The sequence below is a fragment of the Apus apus genome, chromosome 4 (assembly GCF_020740795.1).
Source record: "Apus apus isolate bApuApu2 chromosome 4, bApuApu2.pri.cur, whole genome shotgun sequence".
NCBI lineage: Eukaryota > Metazoa > Chordata > Aves > Apodiformes > Apodidae > Apus > Apus apus.
Window position 1 is genome coordinate 112,172,769 of NC_067285.1, and position 17,006 is coordinate 112,189,774.

The 17,006-nt window shown below is 48.4% G+C and overlaps 1 protein-coding gene across 1 annotated transcript in view; it reads left to right on the forward strand.

Annotated features, from left to right (window-relative positions):
* ADRA1D (adrenoceptor alpha 1D) overlaps window positions 1-14,204 on the forward strand; it is a 50,256-nt gene extending 36,052 nt beyond the window's left edge. Inside the window, exon 2 of the mRNA XM_051617350.1 lies at window positions 9,801-14,204. Within this exon, the coding sequence (XP_051473310.1) occupies window positions 9,801-10,369 (569 nt within the window). The 3' untranslated portion in view covers window positions 10,370-14,204. The remainder of the gene's footprint in view (window positions 1-9,800) is intronic.
* Window positions 14,205-17,006: the final 2,802 nt, after the last annotated feature.

The window sequence follows — 17,006 nt, forward strand, 5'->3', positions numbered from 1 at the left end:
GTTGCCCTGACTTTTTCCTTCTCTCATGAGACATATTATTTTTATGCCTTCATTTACATCTGGCAAATAAGAACCTTCCTCATATCTCCCTTCGGATTTACCAGATTGGCCAAACTTCCAGATTTTTTTTTTTTTTCCTGATTTTATTTATGTCCCTTTGCTGAGTCTCATGATTTTAAGATTTGTTTTAAAGTCCCCTTCAGGGCTGGAGTCAGGCTGTTAGCTGTGACCTGTTAAGGAACAGGCAGTTGGATACACGGATATTTTTCCCAAGCATGAGAAACACTGCAAAGATATTACCTTTAAGGGAGCCTGTCCTAGAAGCCAGGTGAAAAAAAGCCCACACCTTGGTCTTCTTTTTAATTTTGTAACTCATTTTCAAAGCCTGCTGATCATGCTGTGTTCAGCACTGTTTGTGGCCCTGAGTCTGCTGCCCCAGCCCTTCTCCTTTGAGGATGAACCAAGCAGCAAGGTTGATCCTGGGCAGGGCAATGTTGAGGTGAGTTCATGGACAGTTTGGCTTGAGGGCATGGAGAAGACAATGTCTAATACCAAGCTTGGGGCTACCAGGCCCTCTGTGCAGTCCCCTTTCAACACTGAACCAGCCATGCCCTTTGAGCAAGGAGAGAATTCATGATGATGAGCTCATCAGGTGGCCCAGGATTATTGGTCAGCAGCAGTTCTCAGACAGAGCCCAAGTCCTGGCTTCATCAAAGGCATGAGAAAGCTGATGGACCTACAGTGCCTTCCACAATGTGCAAAGGAGTTACTTGGTCCTGCTCTTCATTCCCTCATGCAAGCATTGCCTTAATAATTTTAAAAGCTTTTTTGATAGATTAAACTTGTTTTGCAGTATCCAAGCCCAGGTGGGGTTTCAAAATTTCTCTCCCTTTATTCTGTCTGGTCCTGCCCCAGTAGGGGCCACAAAGCTCCTGGTAAAAATCAAGAAACAGGGAAAAACTCTCAACCCTCATCCTGCTGACATATATATTTTAAAAGGATCATTTTATCATCATGCCACAGGGCTGCAGAGTTGGAAAACAAGGGAATCCCTTCTTGGTCTTTCTATAGACCCAGGGCTCTAAACATCTTTAGATCAGCCTCTGTGCCGTGGCAGGTCACAATCCCTAGGGATAAATTAATTATTCCTTTATCATCTTGAGCATGACTTTCTTCTTCCTAGACCCCTGATGAAAGATGGAAAGCCACCTCTTTAGTTCAGGGCAATGAAACTTTGTGCATGGTGCTAGCATGGGACATCTGGGTCCTTGGAAGGAGAAGGCAATTAATGTGATGACTTTCTGGAGATTTGCTGCTGCGTGTCCCCAGATGAAGGGTCAGTGTCCTCCCAAGAAACTTGGCATATTGAACCTTCTTTGGCCCCCCCTTGCCTGTCCATAGTATCACAGAAGCATGTTCCCAGTGGTATCTAGCAAGTCACAAGTTTAGCTGCAGCTTTCTCAGGAACTAAGCTAACAACTAAAGGTCTTCTATGCTGATAAAAAATAAATACATAGAAGGGGGGGGAAAAAAAGTGCCAGATTATGGTCACAAACCCCAAAGACAAGGGCTGTAGAGCAGGCTAGAGCAGGCTAAGTACTTTGTAGCACCTGGACCAAAGGCTTTCATGGGCCCCATGCAGTGCCCCAGTGGTCCTATGGTGTAGTTACTCTCTTGGGGGGTAGTGGATGTCTGGAAGAGCAGGGGGTGTTGGATGGCAGCCCACCAGAGTGGAACTTCAGCCTGAAGCAGATGAGTTGCATTGCATGCCCTGTGATGTGGCATGAGGGCATATGGTGGTAATTAAGGGTACAGAGCCTGCTGGGACAATGTTAGGGGACTGTATAGTCAAATCTATATGGCCTTTTGGGAATTGCTTCTGGAGTGAACTGTTTCCCAGAGCAAATGTGGAAAATTCTAGCTGGACCATGCTAAGCAATTTAGCACTGTGCACTATCCAGGACTTGAGATTACTCATTAGCTATTAGGTAACTGCAGAGGTACCTGTCTGGGTCTTGCCACCCTTCACCACCATGGGAGGGTTCCCTGGTGAAATTCTTTCAGTGAAGAAAGTCCTACAGTGCACAGGAGAGGTACTGATCCATGGCAGGTTTTTGAGACCCTCTCAAGAGAGAAGACCACCAGATGCCAATGACATTAAGGGTGAAATCCATCAGAAGTAACATTTGATGCCCATGGTGTGGATGCCCATGAGCCAGGAGTCAGTGACCTTTTATTATCCACATACCCAGTAGGGGTTCATGCTTTAGGATGAGACATAACATTGCCTGCTCCCCACAGAGTCTACTGACTAAACCACTGACTGTAAGAGGAGGAGGAGGAGGAGGACTTGCCCAGATACCTAAATTAAATCAGGTGACTCACAGAAGGTACCCACAATTTTCAGGATATTTGGTGCCTTGGAAGCATCCTCATGGCAATGACTTTGGTCATTAGTGGTTCAAATTGGTGGAATTGCTTCGAGAAAAGCTCCAGGGTGAGCTCTGAGGGGGATGAAGGACAATTTCAGCCAAAGTCCTACTGATATGCTGCAATTTAGAGGAAAGCTTTAGAGATATCACTAGGACCATATTGCCTAGAGATTAGGGTGAAGATCTGGGCACTGTGAGTTAGACCAGTAAATTATCAGAAGACTCTGCTACATTATCCTTCTCCTGCTGACAGGCAAACCACACTCAGTCCCCAAATTTTAGATCTTTCTTTAGAGTGTTGGTGGTTTCCCAAGCCTTAATCCCCTCCCAGGCTGGCCTCTCCTGCCTTTCCAACCTCCCCAACATGCCCAGACTAAACCACCCACAGGCTGCCCTCCCTCCCCATGAGGATCCCACACACTTCACCATGGGCTTTGGCATTGCCAGGGGTTCTCCAGAATGGCCTCTCCAACCAACATCTTGGGACAACGGAACACTGCTGAGAAGGTCAGGGTCTGGAGAACAAGTCTTAAGATGAGGGTTGTTTAGCCTGGAGGAAAGGAGGCTGAGGGGAGACCTTCTCACTCTCTACGGCTGCCTGAAAGGAGGTGTTGGTCTCTTCTCCCAAGGAACAAGCAACAGAACAAGAGGGAATGGCCTCAAGTTGTGTCAGGGGAGGTTTAGACCAAATATTGGAAGAAAATTCTTCACTGAAAGGGTTATTAAACACTGCAACAGGCTGTCCAGGAGGTGGTTGAATCACCATCCCTGGAGGTGTTTAAAAGCCGTGTAGCTGTGGTGCTGAGGGACATGGTTTAGTGGTGGACTCAGTAGAAACAGGCTGATGGTTGGACTTGATCATCTTAAAGGTCTTTTCCAACCATGACTGTGTGATTCTGTAGCAGGCAGGGAAAGCACTGCCTTCTCCCTGCTTCAGCAGGGGAGTTGGACCAGATGATGCCTAGAGGTCCCTTCCAACTCTGACAATCCCATCATTCCATGATGCTTCTTCCTGGTTGGATCAGGGTGCAGGAGCTGGAGCCAGCAGCCATGCCTGTGTGCAGGGAGGCCCACAGGGAGCTTGGTGGGGGTTTTGTTGGCGTGACGGAACCCGTCGCTTATCTGTGACACTGTTTGTGGAGTCAGCTGGAAGGCTCACAGGCCTGAGGAATTCCATTTGATATCCCAGCGCCATCGTCCTCCAGGGAAAACACCAGAGGCACTGTGGACATGCTGTCCTCCTCCCTGCGTCAAGCATCCCTTGGAGCTGTCCTAGGAGGGCAGTGAACTCCCCATCACTCCAAGACACGCCACCAGCTGCAAGGTGTTAACCCTCTGGGGATCCTGAAACACCTCGAGGTGCCCAGTAGAGGTGGTCAGCAGCAGCAGGTAGAGGTGAAGGGTGGGAAAGACTGGTCAGAAGCTGAGACTCCCAGTCCCACACATAGGCAGAAAGCCTTGTTGGTATCCAGCCCTTTCTTCCATAGCTTGGCAGCTGCATCAGGGAGGTTGCCCGTCATGGGGACCCAGGAAGAAGATGGCAAGGAGGAATGCAAGCTGAGACATGACAGAAAGTGGCAACTCATGGTTGCTTTGGACCAGATTTAGTTAATCTAGTTTGTGAGAGCCAGAAAGAAGGAAGAGACTGACTCTTTCAGTGGCCAGGAAAGCCCACAGTGAGCTTCAGCAGCTATGGTGCCTCCAGCATCAGGGGTTTTCCTATATCAGCTGCAATTCTCTTGCTGCTCTGACACATCCTGAGTGAGTCCTCAGACCCCTCATAACTTCTGAGGTCACATTCAGGAGAAGTTTGGGTGACATGACACGTGTCCCCACCACGGGCCTGATCCTATATATGAATTTCTGGAGCTTCCTAACTCAATTGCAGAGTGGTTTGCACCTTGGGAGAGCTTTTCTCTTCCACTAGTTTGGCCAATCATTTGTTAGCATCCACAGCCTCCTGCTGCAGGGACACCCACAGCTGAGCAACATGCTGTGAGAAGATCTGTCTCCTCTCCTCTGCTTTTAACCTGCCACCAATCAGTCTCCATCACCTGCTCGTAGTGGAAAAGACAGTCAATAAGAGCTCCCTATTGACCTTCTCCATGCCATTCCACCAACACCTGCAAGGTCCAGCTCTCCATGAGCTGTTTTTGTCTAGGACCATTCTCCATGCCAAGCCCACACCAAGCAGCAGCCAGGCTCCTGGTGGGTGTGAACCATCCTGCTGGTCCCTGCATCTCCCATTCATGGTGTGACAGCACTGGGGCATGACTTTGTCACTGTGTTTTTCTCACCTGCTGTCACATCTGCAGCACTTTAGTGCCATGGACTATTCAGGTCATGCTGTAAAGCAGGAACCTTTTAAAACAAAGATGTCCCTGCCAACTGCAGCAGAAAACAAGCCTGCTCCCAGATTCTGGCTCCGTCCTGGGAGCCAGAGCCAGAATTTAGATTGGACTGGGTCCATTTTCCTTTGTGCATTTGTCTTTTTTTTTTTCTTTTCTTTTCTTGTTTTGCTTCATTTTTTGAAGTGCTGCAGACTGGGACCAGCAACTCTCCAAACAACCCAGTGATATCACCTTCAAGTGAGTCATGGGGAGGGCAGGGTGGAGAAGTGCAGGCAAGGACAGATCAGCAGATTCTGCTCACACAACCAGCCTAAAAAAAAAAAACAGGGTATGTGTTTGGATGTGAGGAGGGGAGATTGCACCCACTAGCCAGCCAACCCAGGGTACCACAGCTTTGGGGACCATACCCATGGCTTCAGAGATTTGCAGCTTGCTGGGATTTTTTCCCACATATGAGCAGGGTGACATGAGGAGAGGAAAAATGTGTAACTGGCCCAGGTTGCCCAGAGAAGCTGTGGCTGCCCCATCCCTGGCAGTGTTGAAGGGCAGGTTGGATGGGGCTTGGAGCAACCTGGGCTGGTGGGAGGTGTCCCTTCCCATGCAGGGGGATTGGAATTAGATGATCTTAAAATGTCCCTTTCAATCCAAACCAGTCTGGGATTCTGTGGTTCTCTGCACTGTAAGGACACCAGATGAATTGCTCATTTGCTTTCACTTCAGAACACACATCTGATTGGCTTTGGCACCACCACAAAAATGAAATTCAATCTTCAGACCATGTTCAGTCTGCAACTTTGGTCACTTAGCATGGTGGGGGCAGGTGTTGCCTGAGCTCATTTGCAGCTTTCTTAATTTCTGAATGATCCTGAAGATAATTATCTAGGGTTACAACAGGACCTGCAGTCCTTGCTCAGACTCAGCTCTATCATTAGGATTTAGACTCTGCGAGATGTGGAAGGACATTCTATAAAATGACAAAAGGCACTAAGGCTCCAAACAGACTTTCAAGCCCCCCAGCAATATTACTATAAAATTTAGATCTATTAAGAGAAGACAAAGTCTTCAGCAGGATCTCCATAGGTGAACAGAGGGTCTTCTCCACAAGGCAGCTGCATCCCACCCTGCATGGGATCATCCTACACTGAGATACAACCAGGATCCTCCACCCCCCCAGGAGAGAGAGCATCACTGAGTAGGCTGTCAGGGTGGAAGATGGACACCTCAGGGGTCTGTCACTATTGCACAGACTGTCTCTGTGTTTCACAAGTGGATTTGGTTAGGTTGGGTGGAGACTTCCCTGCTGAGCTTCCTACCCCCAAATGCAGAAGTCCTGTTCAAGCAGGGCAAGTCACGTCTCTAATGTCCTCTCCCTGTGAGGACCCTGGAGTCTCAGATGCTCCAGCATGGCAGAGGTTGTTGGACCCCAGCACACACACTGCACTGCTCACCACACCAAGACCACCCTGTGGATGGAAACTGCACCAAGCTTTGCCACGAAGTGTTGAGCTGGCTGCCCAAGAGAGATGTCCAGAGGGCTGATTTGGAGTGAGTAGCAACAGCTCTTCTTTGAAACGAGACCAGGTTTCACAAACTTGCACTGTGACACAAGTCCTACAATGTTTGGGTTTCTTGTTCTTTGCTATTGCCCTTGTTCTGGTTTTGATGCTTTGGGGCCAGCTCATCCAAAAGTGCTCTTAGACTGACACATCAGGCTAAAGTGCTGGCACATCACTCTCTGATGCTGTGCCTGATGTTTCACTCTCATTTTCTATTTCTGGACCCTGGAAGAATCCAGCTGTGTTTCCTCAGATCTCCATTACTCATGTACTATCTTCCACACATCTTAACATCAATGGTCCTATTTAGTAACTGTTGCAAAGCCCAGTCCCAAAGCCTTTCCTCTTCCAAAATATTGTTGCATATCGTGTGCATGAAAACAAGAGCTTATTTCTTCTGTTTTATTAAATCAATCCCTAAAAAACCCCCACAGCTCTTCTTTACATGCAGCCTCCCAGTGCTTATCAAGAGAACCTGATGCTCCAGCATCTGAAGTTACAAGCCAAGGACCTGTTCTGGAGATTCCTTGTCTTGTTCTCTTCATCCCAGGGTGATCAAATGAAGAAACCGTGGATGCACTCAGGACACGTCTCTTCCAAGGGGCACAGTTAGTAGCATGGTAATGAGGATGGTAGTGAGGCCCTTGTCTTCAGATGTACACAAGGTTCTAGAGGGTGAAAATCGGCCAAAGTTGAAACTCTGGGAATTCTTTCCTTTGACATTTTTTTTTTCTTTTTGTTCCTTTTCAATTTGTCTTTTTTTTAATCTGGATGCCAATGACAAAACACGCGGTACAGAAACTGCACAGTGCAATGAACCACTGAACACTACACAGAAATGATTATTTCAGGAACCATCAGGCTACTAGAGCAAGCACCAGTCTCTGAAGTAGCCTGGCTCGAGCAGTAATTGCTGGTCTCATTTCTAAAGAGACCCTTCTTTTGTTTGCTTTGTTACCCCCGCTTTTTGTTTTCTTTTCCTCTCTCTTAACATTCAAAAAATGCTGCCTGAATCTGCAGCTCTGAGAACACAGGGGTGATGCCAACAGGGTAATTAGCCCCACTCTCCAGTGGGGAAACTGAGGCATGGAACCTCTCCCCAGCAGTAGTATGAGCAGGATTAGATGCTTAATGAGCTGCGTTAGACCCAAATGCTCACGTTGAGATATGGCAAGGTCAAGTTGAGGCAACTCTTAGGGCTCAGAACCTGGGTTGGAAAACAGACACATCCAATATTGTTAAACCTGAGAGGAGGGGAATTAATGCTGGGCTTGGAAACCCACCACTGATCCACCTTGCCCAAAGCATCGGATGGTGCCTGCAGGTCCAGGGTGGTGGGTGGGGTGCAGTGGGAGAAAAGGGGAAGGCTCAAAGCTGCGGTCAAGCAGAGAAGGCAGGAGATGCTACATGCAATGCAAAGAGGGATTGACCTCAGCACCACTGAGATGTTAAGAAGTACCGGGCTAAACTACGAGGTAAGGCTGAGAGACCTGGGGCTTTTCAGTCTAGAGAGGGGAAGACTGAGGGGGGATCTAATTCATGTCTATAAATACATGAGGGCATCAAGAAGGCAGGGACAAGCTCTTGTCACTTGTGCCCTGTGATAGGACAAGGGGCAATGGAGTCAAACTGGAGCACGGGAAGTTCCACCTCAACATGAGGAAGAACAACTTTCCTGTGAGGGTGACAGAGCCCTGGGACAGGCTGCCCAGAGAGGTTGTGGAGTCTCCTTCTCTGGAGACTTTCAAGACCTGTCTGGATGCCTTTCTGAGTGATCTGACCTAGTGTTTTTTTATTCCTGCTCTGGCAGGGGGGGTTGGACTTGATGATCTTCGGAGGTCCCTTCCAACCCCTAATATTCTGTGATTCTGTAAACACTTAGGGGTGGTGTTTCAAACTGGGTGTTTCAAGAAGCCTAGTACCAACCTATACAGCTCACCCTTCAATCATAGAATGGTTTTGCTGGGAAAATACCTTGAAGATCATCAAGTCCATCAAAACAGCCAAGGTGGGGTCATTGCCTCTGTGAACCCCTGAGCCTGCACCACCACTGGCTGCTCATCCACCTGCAAATGCTGTTACCTCCATGAAGGTCCCAGGTCTTTCCAGAACTGAGGGACCAGTCCTGCTTCCTGGGCATGTTCAAAGCCACCTCCTGTACTCTGACTGCCACCTGGGCTGCCCTTCAGTTTGAGCTGTGTCTGTGCTTTCCCTGCCACCAGAAACCACCAGAAAATGCTGAGCTCTGGCTTTAGTCACCCACGTCAAGCAGCCCACGAACCTGTTGCTGAGTCTGGCTGTAATTCCTGCACTTTTTCAGGGACAGGAGGAAGAAATCTTTGCTGGAACCAGTGTGCTGGGTTTTCTGGAGGGTGGTTTTCCTCCAGCCAACAGCTTGGGGAGTTTTCATGCAGTGTCAGTCCCAATTTTCTGGCTTCTGGCACCTGTTTTGACATCAGGATTTTGAGCACAGGGAAAATAATTATAATATCCAGAGCTAATGTTATTTACTAAAATACAAATTAACACTGGGTCACATGATGGCACGATTTGTCATCCAGAGCTAAAATTAAAAGAAATTAAGGCTGAGTCAGAAGGATATTTCAGATCTGGGCGGGGAACGCTGCGATGGGACCATGTGAGAGCAACACTGACATCTTCTGGCTGCAAGAAAAATAAATACTCTGGCTTTTTCACTGAGGAAAACACCAAGAACTTCCAGCACAAAATCATAAATAGAGGTTAGGGTGGACAAAAGAGTTTTCAAGTAGCAGGTAGAAACTTGGAGCAAGGAAACTTGGGGATCACTGAACCTGTTCCCCAAAATTATGCCTTCAGCTCCTGTTATTTGGCCCCAGCCCCCAGATGTGGAAGATACTTCTTGAGTGCAAACATCCTGCATCAGTTCAGAGCAGGGTGGCTCAACCCACAGTGAGGGAAACCAGTTTGGCCATAGGCCTGTTGAGTCCTGCAGGAGGACTTTCAGCCCATCCTCTGGAGCGAATCCTGTTCAAGTCATAGTGCATGCTGGACTAGGGGGTTAGCTCAGTGGTGGTCAGGAAAGAATGGTGAGAAAAATCCACCACTCCACATATAACCCTCAAGCTCATGTGCCTGCTGCAACAATTAACAGCCTCTCTTCAAGCTGTGTGGGCTTGCCATGGTGGTTCACAGCTGCATTTGAAGGTGCTGGGTCCATTGCCAGGAGCCCTTTTGCAGTAAGTGCAAAGTCATGGTATTATCCATCATTATCACTTGAGGGTCAGTGCCTTGCTGTCCTGCAGTGGCCAGATCTTCACTCTGGTGGCAATGGCATTGCTAGACAAGGACAATAGCAGATTCACACCTCCAGCCCTTTCTGCAGGTCTCGTGTCTTCTAGACTGGGTTGACCACCCCCCTTGCCACCCTCCCCCTAACCCTCCCACTTCCTCTAATCGTATTTCTCTTAATCTCTCCCAAGGTTCTTTCTTCCCATCTCTGAAGCCCTCCGAAATGGTCTTCAAGATCATCTTCTGGCTGGGATACTTCAACAGCTGCGTGAACCCCATCATCTACCCCTGCTCCAGCAAAGAGTTCAAGAGAGCTTTCATCAGGCTGCTCAAATGCCAATGCCACCGGAGAAGAAGGCCCATCTGGCGCGTCTACGACCACCACTGGCGAGGGGCCTCCATGAACAGCTCAGTGCAAGACTCCGAGGCAGACCTGAGGCCCAGGATTAACACCCTGAACAGCTCCTTCATATTTCACCCCTCCTCCCAGGAGAGAGCCAACAAGAGGCGAACGCTCAGCTTCAAGGGCTGGAAAATGCTCAGTCCTTTCCAGAAACCAGCATCCACCCAGCTGAAGGAGAAGATGAACAGCCTTTCCAACAAAATCCGGGGTGGTTCCAGCAAAGGAGGGGTGACAGCCACCTACAAAACAGAGGTGGAGTCTGTCTCCATTGGGATCCCTCATGACTTCGTGGAAACCATTGACTACCAAACCTATGACTTAACAGACTGCTGCAGGCTGAGAGAGACAGATATTTGAAGCCACTGGGACAGCTGTGGGTGGTTTCTTTAGAAATATCTAGCAGAAAGGTGAAGGGACACCATCTGTGGGTCTGTCAGGCAGGCTGGAAGCAGCAATCAGGTATAAAATGCAGTTGCCCAAAGGTTATCCAAGTATCCCCCATGCAGAGGCCAAGCCCTTCTCTGGGATTATGGGTTCCTCAAGTAAGAGCCAGTGGCATATTCCATTTTAATGAGCCTCAGCAGGAGGGGAAGATGTGGGGTGGATATGGCCTTAGGGCAAGAGCTGTTCCCTCCAGTAGATGGTTCTCACTGATGTTGGAAGCAGCTGTGCAGTGAAGGGAAACCAGGATGTCTCCTTTGCCTTAAAAACACCATCACAAAATCTAGCAGAAAGCTCAAACCCCAAAAGATGCCAACCCTGCCTTAGTAGATGTGATCATGTGTCCATCCAGAGGCAGCATCCAGAATGGACACTGACAAGCAGTAGCTGGCAGATGATCCTTTAGGTAATGGGTTAGTAGCTTGTAGGTCTACAGGGCTGGGCAGGACCTCCAGCCAAGGCCTTGGCTTTGGAGACTGAGCAGACTGTGGTGTTCCAAGCTGGGTGGGGGGATTTTGGCTCTCAGGCACCATGTCTGCAGTGACCACAGCTCTGCCCTTTCCACATAACCTGGTTTTAGGCCAGAGGAGCAGTCTAGATGGATATGCTGATGTCAATGGGTGTGCAGGTGTCTCTTCTCTAGTTCCAACCTGTCATCCATCTCTCAATTCACTTTTCAGTGGAACACTTGAAACCCACCTTCCTGTAGAGTACATCTCTCTGTGATACAGAGAGAGAAAGGACCTCCTTTTGGTCTTGGTCATCCCCAGGCTTTTCTGTCCCCTTCTTGCTCTTCTTGTTGTCTCTCTCAAACAACATGGAATAAAGATGCATCCCAAGGCTTTGCTCAGGTCCATAGTCAACCTGTGCCATGGCTCAGGAAAGGTGGGATGGCTGAGTTTGGGACCCATAGAGGCAAAGCTGAAGTAATGCTGACAGGCACTTGGAGCTCCTTCACGTAAATGGATCTTCTCCCCAGTCAGGATCATGCCCATGACTCTTCTACCAAGTGGCTTCTCACATACCAGCCAGCCTTTGGTGGCTACCAACAATTGTCCTTGGCTATGCCTGCTACCATGGTGAAAACCTATGTGAATAAGGGGGGTTTTGTCCTTCTCACTCACAGTCCCAGAGTGTGAGCTCCCCTCAGGAGGGGCTTCTTCTGAGGACCACAGGGAGGCTGGAGCTATCTCAGGCTCACACAAACTGTGCTTTGTGACTCAGAAAAGTGGTTGCCCAAACTCCACCTGACCATGTGTTGCAGGCACTGGTTTTATTCACTTTCAGACAGGCAGCGAGCCATGGAGAGACATTAGATTAAGCTGTGGCCAGAGCTAGGAGACATGTAGGCAATGGAGGTGAGGTCTGGATATGAGGTGCAGTGTCTCAAGCCAGGTGAGTAAAGGACAGGAACATGAAGTCAAGGGATGGAGACATGACACTGAACACGTCCTGGGTGGAAACTCATCCACATCAGCACTGTTCCCCAAACCCAGCAAGAGTCTTTCATGAATGTGCCTCCAGCACATCTAGCACATCCTCTTAAGAGTGACTATCAAAGGAGATTAAAGGCTCTTAGATGCAGCAAAGACATTTTCACCTTTCTTTCTGCTGACCATTTGCTTTAAAAGAAATACAGAGGAAAAGTTGGACTTGCTTGTATTTTTTTACTCAGTGCACCCTGAGACATGATATCTGCAGTTGGGCCTATCTCAACACCCTTTTTTTCTCAATGCAAGACTCCCAACTGGATGAATTACTGCACAAAGTCTTGCAGATTTTGTCCACCTGTTTTCCTCCCAGCAGCAAATCCCACCAAAGCACGTGGGCACCATTGCACTCACACTGAACCCAGACTCGTTACTGCCTGTATTTTAGCAGGTGACAAGTGTCTGCAAAATCAGCAAGAGGCTACCAGCTGGAGAGGTTCAACCCTACCAAAGCAAGAGCCTGCTAGCTCATGGGAACCTCTGTGGGGAAATGCATCTGTTTTTTCCCCCATTTCTTGGGCCTTCAAGGGAAGTGAGACCCTACAGTGATGATGGGGTGACACAGAAAGTCATTTTGCAGCTGCCACTGGTTTCCTGGGTGTTTTGGGGATTCTGGTGGGAGAGCACGTTGCTGGCACTGGGATGTAACAGAGATGGCATCAGGGAGAAGGCAGTCACTGAAGAGCAAAAATGCCTGGGAGGTCAAGGTGAAATCATGACTCCTTCCCTTCCAGGATGCATGTGCACACTTGCCATTCTCAGAGGGAGTAAATCCACCCAGATCTGAATTTTGGCCCCTGTTCTGGTGACACTGCTTTGCATAATGTAGACAATCTGGGGGCACAGCTTAGGGTGAGCTGAGATATATTTCATCAAGAAGTCAAAGTCTAATCAAGGAGAAAGGTGGATATTTGCCATTAAATGTTCTCTGGTGCTCAGGAGCAGATTTATCAGGTGCCTCTCCACAGCCAGACACTCACAGCACATAGTAACTTGAGCATCCATGACCATACAGATGTACACACACTTTGCTGCAGTTATATCCATAAAAGTCTTCTCCAAAATGGCAGACATCCTCCTAGAAATGGAGACTTTGCAGGCGCTTTTAGGAGTTGCTGGCAAGAAGCTCATTCCCAAGAATGACTTGAAATGTTTACTTACAGTTCTCCCTTTTAAATAGAATTCTTTCCTTTTTTTTTTCCATATTTGAAATACTTGCATCTACAGCCTTCAGCCCCTGGAAAGCATCCAGAAGGGAAAGAAAAGTCAGTCTGCAGGTTTAATGCCTCACCATCCCAATTCTTTGCAGACCTGTGGGGAAGAAAAGGAGGATAAAGTCTATTTAAGCACACACCTGCACACACACAGAAATGCCCAAGCTCTGGCTCATTTACTTACTGCTTTTGATCAGGCCCTGAGAGGTAGCCTAGAAGGTGCTGTGGGGAAGTCTCAAGCTCTTCCGAGCTGCATTCAGGCAAAATACTTGTTTCTCACCTTAGCCTGGATCCCCCTTGCATTTCCCACCTTGCACCAGAGGAAGCAGCTCCAGGACTGGATTCTGAGGCTGTTTGTTAGAGCTTCATTTAGAGCAGGTGGTGCTGCCCTTGCTGGCAGGGGAGGAAGGACAATATTGTGGGAAACATGACCTGAGTGTCTAAAATGGTGCATTTCCCTCTGATTCCCTTAATCTCCAAGCTCTGCCAAGTTTGGGGAAATGGGCTCAGACCTCAGGAGGTCAATTTGGTCTGATCCCCCTGACTGCTCAGGATCCGCACGGGTGCGACCACCTGAGGGTGTGGCCCCAGTTCTCCACATGTACCAAGGAGCCCATTTCCCAAAGCACCCGTACCTTGGTTATCCAGCACCTCTCACCTCATGGCTCTGCCTTTGTGTCACCTTTGCATCATCAGACCTTGCTGCTTCTACAAACCAAGCGTGCGGGATGGTGAAGAGCAGCTTTTATGCCTGTAGACTCTCAGGAGTCACATTTAAGGGGGAAAGAAGGTCCCTGTCAGCCTGAGCTGGCCTGCAGTTGGGTTGCATTATTATTGTTTACAGTGTGTATATAAGTGTACATTTTCTTTAGCAGACATTGGAAATTTTTATGTCTAGATTTTTATTTTTCATCCCCAGATGTATTTATTAGCCAGAGTATTTCTGTTTTGTGACTCGAGTTCTGTCAGGTTGCTGTAAGCTCTATGAAACAGAATGCACCTATTTTTGTCTGTTTGTACCAAATACATGCACAAACCTGTCTAAAATGTTGCTGTGTCTGATTTTTAAAACGGGGGCTACAGGGAGGAAGAAAAACTTGCAAATTATCTGCCCCTGTTTTGTTTTTTTTCTCAAGGATTTGTAATTTCACAAGGATATCTCATAGAATCACAGAGTGGTTTGGGTTGGGAGGGACCATGAAAGGTCATCTAGTCCAACCTCCAGCTTCTTCCACAGGCAAGAATTGATGATAAGAACAAGCCAGAAGAGAAGACTCTCAGATTTGTGCCCTGCAGGGGTGAAGGAGTCATAGCAGCCATTTCTTCTCCAAGATGGTCCCTGGAGCAAGAGGAATCTGGATGCAGCCACGACCCACGACAGGGCAGGAGGGCAGGAGGAGGGAAGGTTGGTGTGAACTGAAATTTCAGCTCATGGAAGATTTCTCTGGGAAGTTTTCTTTTTTTTTTTTTTCTGAAGTTAAAGTTCCAGCATCACTCACAAAACCATGACCCCAGGTGAAATGGCAACAGAATTTCTTGTGCTCCCATCTCACTCCAGGTGCTCTACCTCACAAAATGCAGCCTGGTGGCACCACTACACGCTGGACAGTGATGTCTCAGGTCTGGGTATCACAGGAGGGACTCAGGGCTGGAAAGTGCTCAGGGGAGAATGCCAAAAGAAGACAAAACACCTGCCTCATCTCAAGGACACTAGAGCAATGTCATACAGCAGAGTCTGAAATGTAGGGAGGGGAGAAACAGAGCTCAGAAAAAAATCCAGTGACAAGTATCCCAGAAATATTTAATAGAATCATGGAAAGATTTTTGGTTGGAAAAGACCTTTCAGATCATTAAGTCCAACTGGCCACCTGGCTGCCCAAGAAGTTAAGTCTGCTCTGTTCCAGACCCCCCTCCAGTCTAATGAGCAGCCTGTAGATTGCCCTACCAGTGACACATCCAAGAAGACAGCCCAGACACACTGCAAAAAGCCAGTCACTTCTTCAGAAAGCAAAGGACATTGGTAGCACCTGGATCCATTCTGCATTCCCATCTGGGGGGTTGTCTGGACACCCCTAGGAAGCTTTCTCATCTCCTCTTGGTCTCTCTTTGTTTCCTCCAGTAGATTTCTTTGGACCTGGCTGGTCTCACACTCAACAGGTCATCTCTCTACAAAGTCTTGCTCTGTTTCTTCTGCCTCCTGTTTTCGTAGAAACATAGAATCCCAGACTGGTTTAGGTTGGAAGGACTTCAAAGCTCATCCAGTTCCAACCCCCCTGCATGGGCAGGGACACCTCCCACCAGCCCAGGTTGCTCCAAGCCCCATCCAACCTGCCCTTCAACACTGCCAGGGATGGGGCAGCCACAGCTTCCCTGGGCAACCTGGGCCAGGGTCTCACCACCCTCACAGGGAAGGATTTCTTCCTGATCTCTAATCTAAATCTCCCCTCCTTCAGGTTTAAACTGTTCCCCCTCATCCTACCACTACATGCCCTTGTAAAAGTTCATCTCCAGGGACTATTTTTGCCTACTTAAGTCCCACAGCTTTGTTCCTCTGACCCCATCTAGGAAGCTTTACCTCAGGGTTGCCCGAGCCCACAGGGTCCTTCTCCAATCGATGATGTGCATTTCCTGTACATCACAAGGTGGGAACCTCAGCAGGAAATCCTGCCAGGGACAGCAGAGAACTTGCAAGAGCTTAACAAAAACGCTGCAGAGGCTTTGTGGAGGATCACCTGTTGGGATACAGGAGACATGCACACATACAAATGTATATGAGATATATCTGAGATATGAAAAGGCTGTCACCATCTGGTCTTTGGATACGCGGCAATTTTTTACCATCTCGCCAGGACAAAACAAAGAGAACACAACCTCGGGTGCACAAAGAGGCACCGGGGCTGGCGTGCGGTCTTACGAGAGGTGGGGCAGAACCTCCTTGCTTGCTAACCCTCCTCACCTCACGGGGAGGCTGGTGAGGCTGGACTCTGCCTTCCCTCCCCTGGGATGAGCCACACAGCAGCTGCTCCCTTTGTTGCCCGGCAGGGCCTGAGAAGAAGTTTAAAGGTGATCCCAAAGGGTGAAATGAAGACACAAACGAGCTCAGATGTCACACACACAACAAACTTTTAATAGAGTAACACAACAAAGTCCCTAGAGCAGATAGGACAGGGAGGAAAACAGAGACAGAGAAGCAAGGAGAAGCAGAGACACAGAGGACAGCAAGCGAGAGAACAGCTACCACCACGGTCCAGCGATGTCGTCGGTGGGAAAGTGGTTCCTGGCGGGGAAGCTCTTCCCTGCACCCATAGTGTCCCAGATTTTTACACAGTTCTTGCCCACTGCACCCCCACTTTTCTCCCTGAATAACTGGAAAAAAATCCTTCTATCTTCTCCGTGCTCCTCCGAGATAGGAGGGGGTAGGTATGGCTCCAGGGCTATGTCCTGCAGATAGTCTTTGTTTGGCTAATTGATGAGATCAGCCATTGCAAAGAGGAGGTTGAGACAACTGGCACCACAGGATTAGTTTATTGGAGAGGAGGTTCAGTCCTAGGAGGCAGCTTGAGACTGGCACTCTTTATCTTTTCTTGCTAAGTCGATGGTTTTCATGAGATATCAAGGCCTGGTTATCCCTGGATATTCTGCTCCCAGCACCAGCTGTAGAGCTCCTTTGTCTCCTGTCTCAGCATGTCCCACACTAAACTCCCCAGTTCTCAGGTACACATCGCAGGGGGGGAAACAAAAGGTTGGGTGGGTTGCTGAGACATCTCTTTAGTCCATCACTTATCTCTTGGATTGCTTGAGACAAGCACTATACATCCTGAATGCCACGAAGGCAAAGGGAAAATCAAA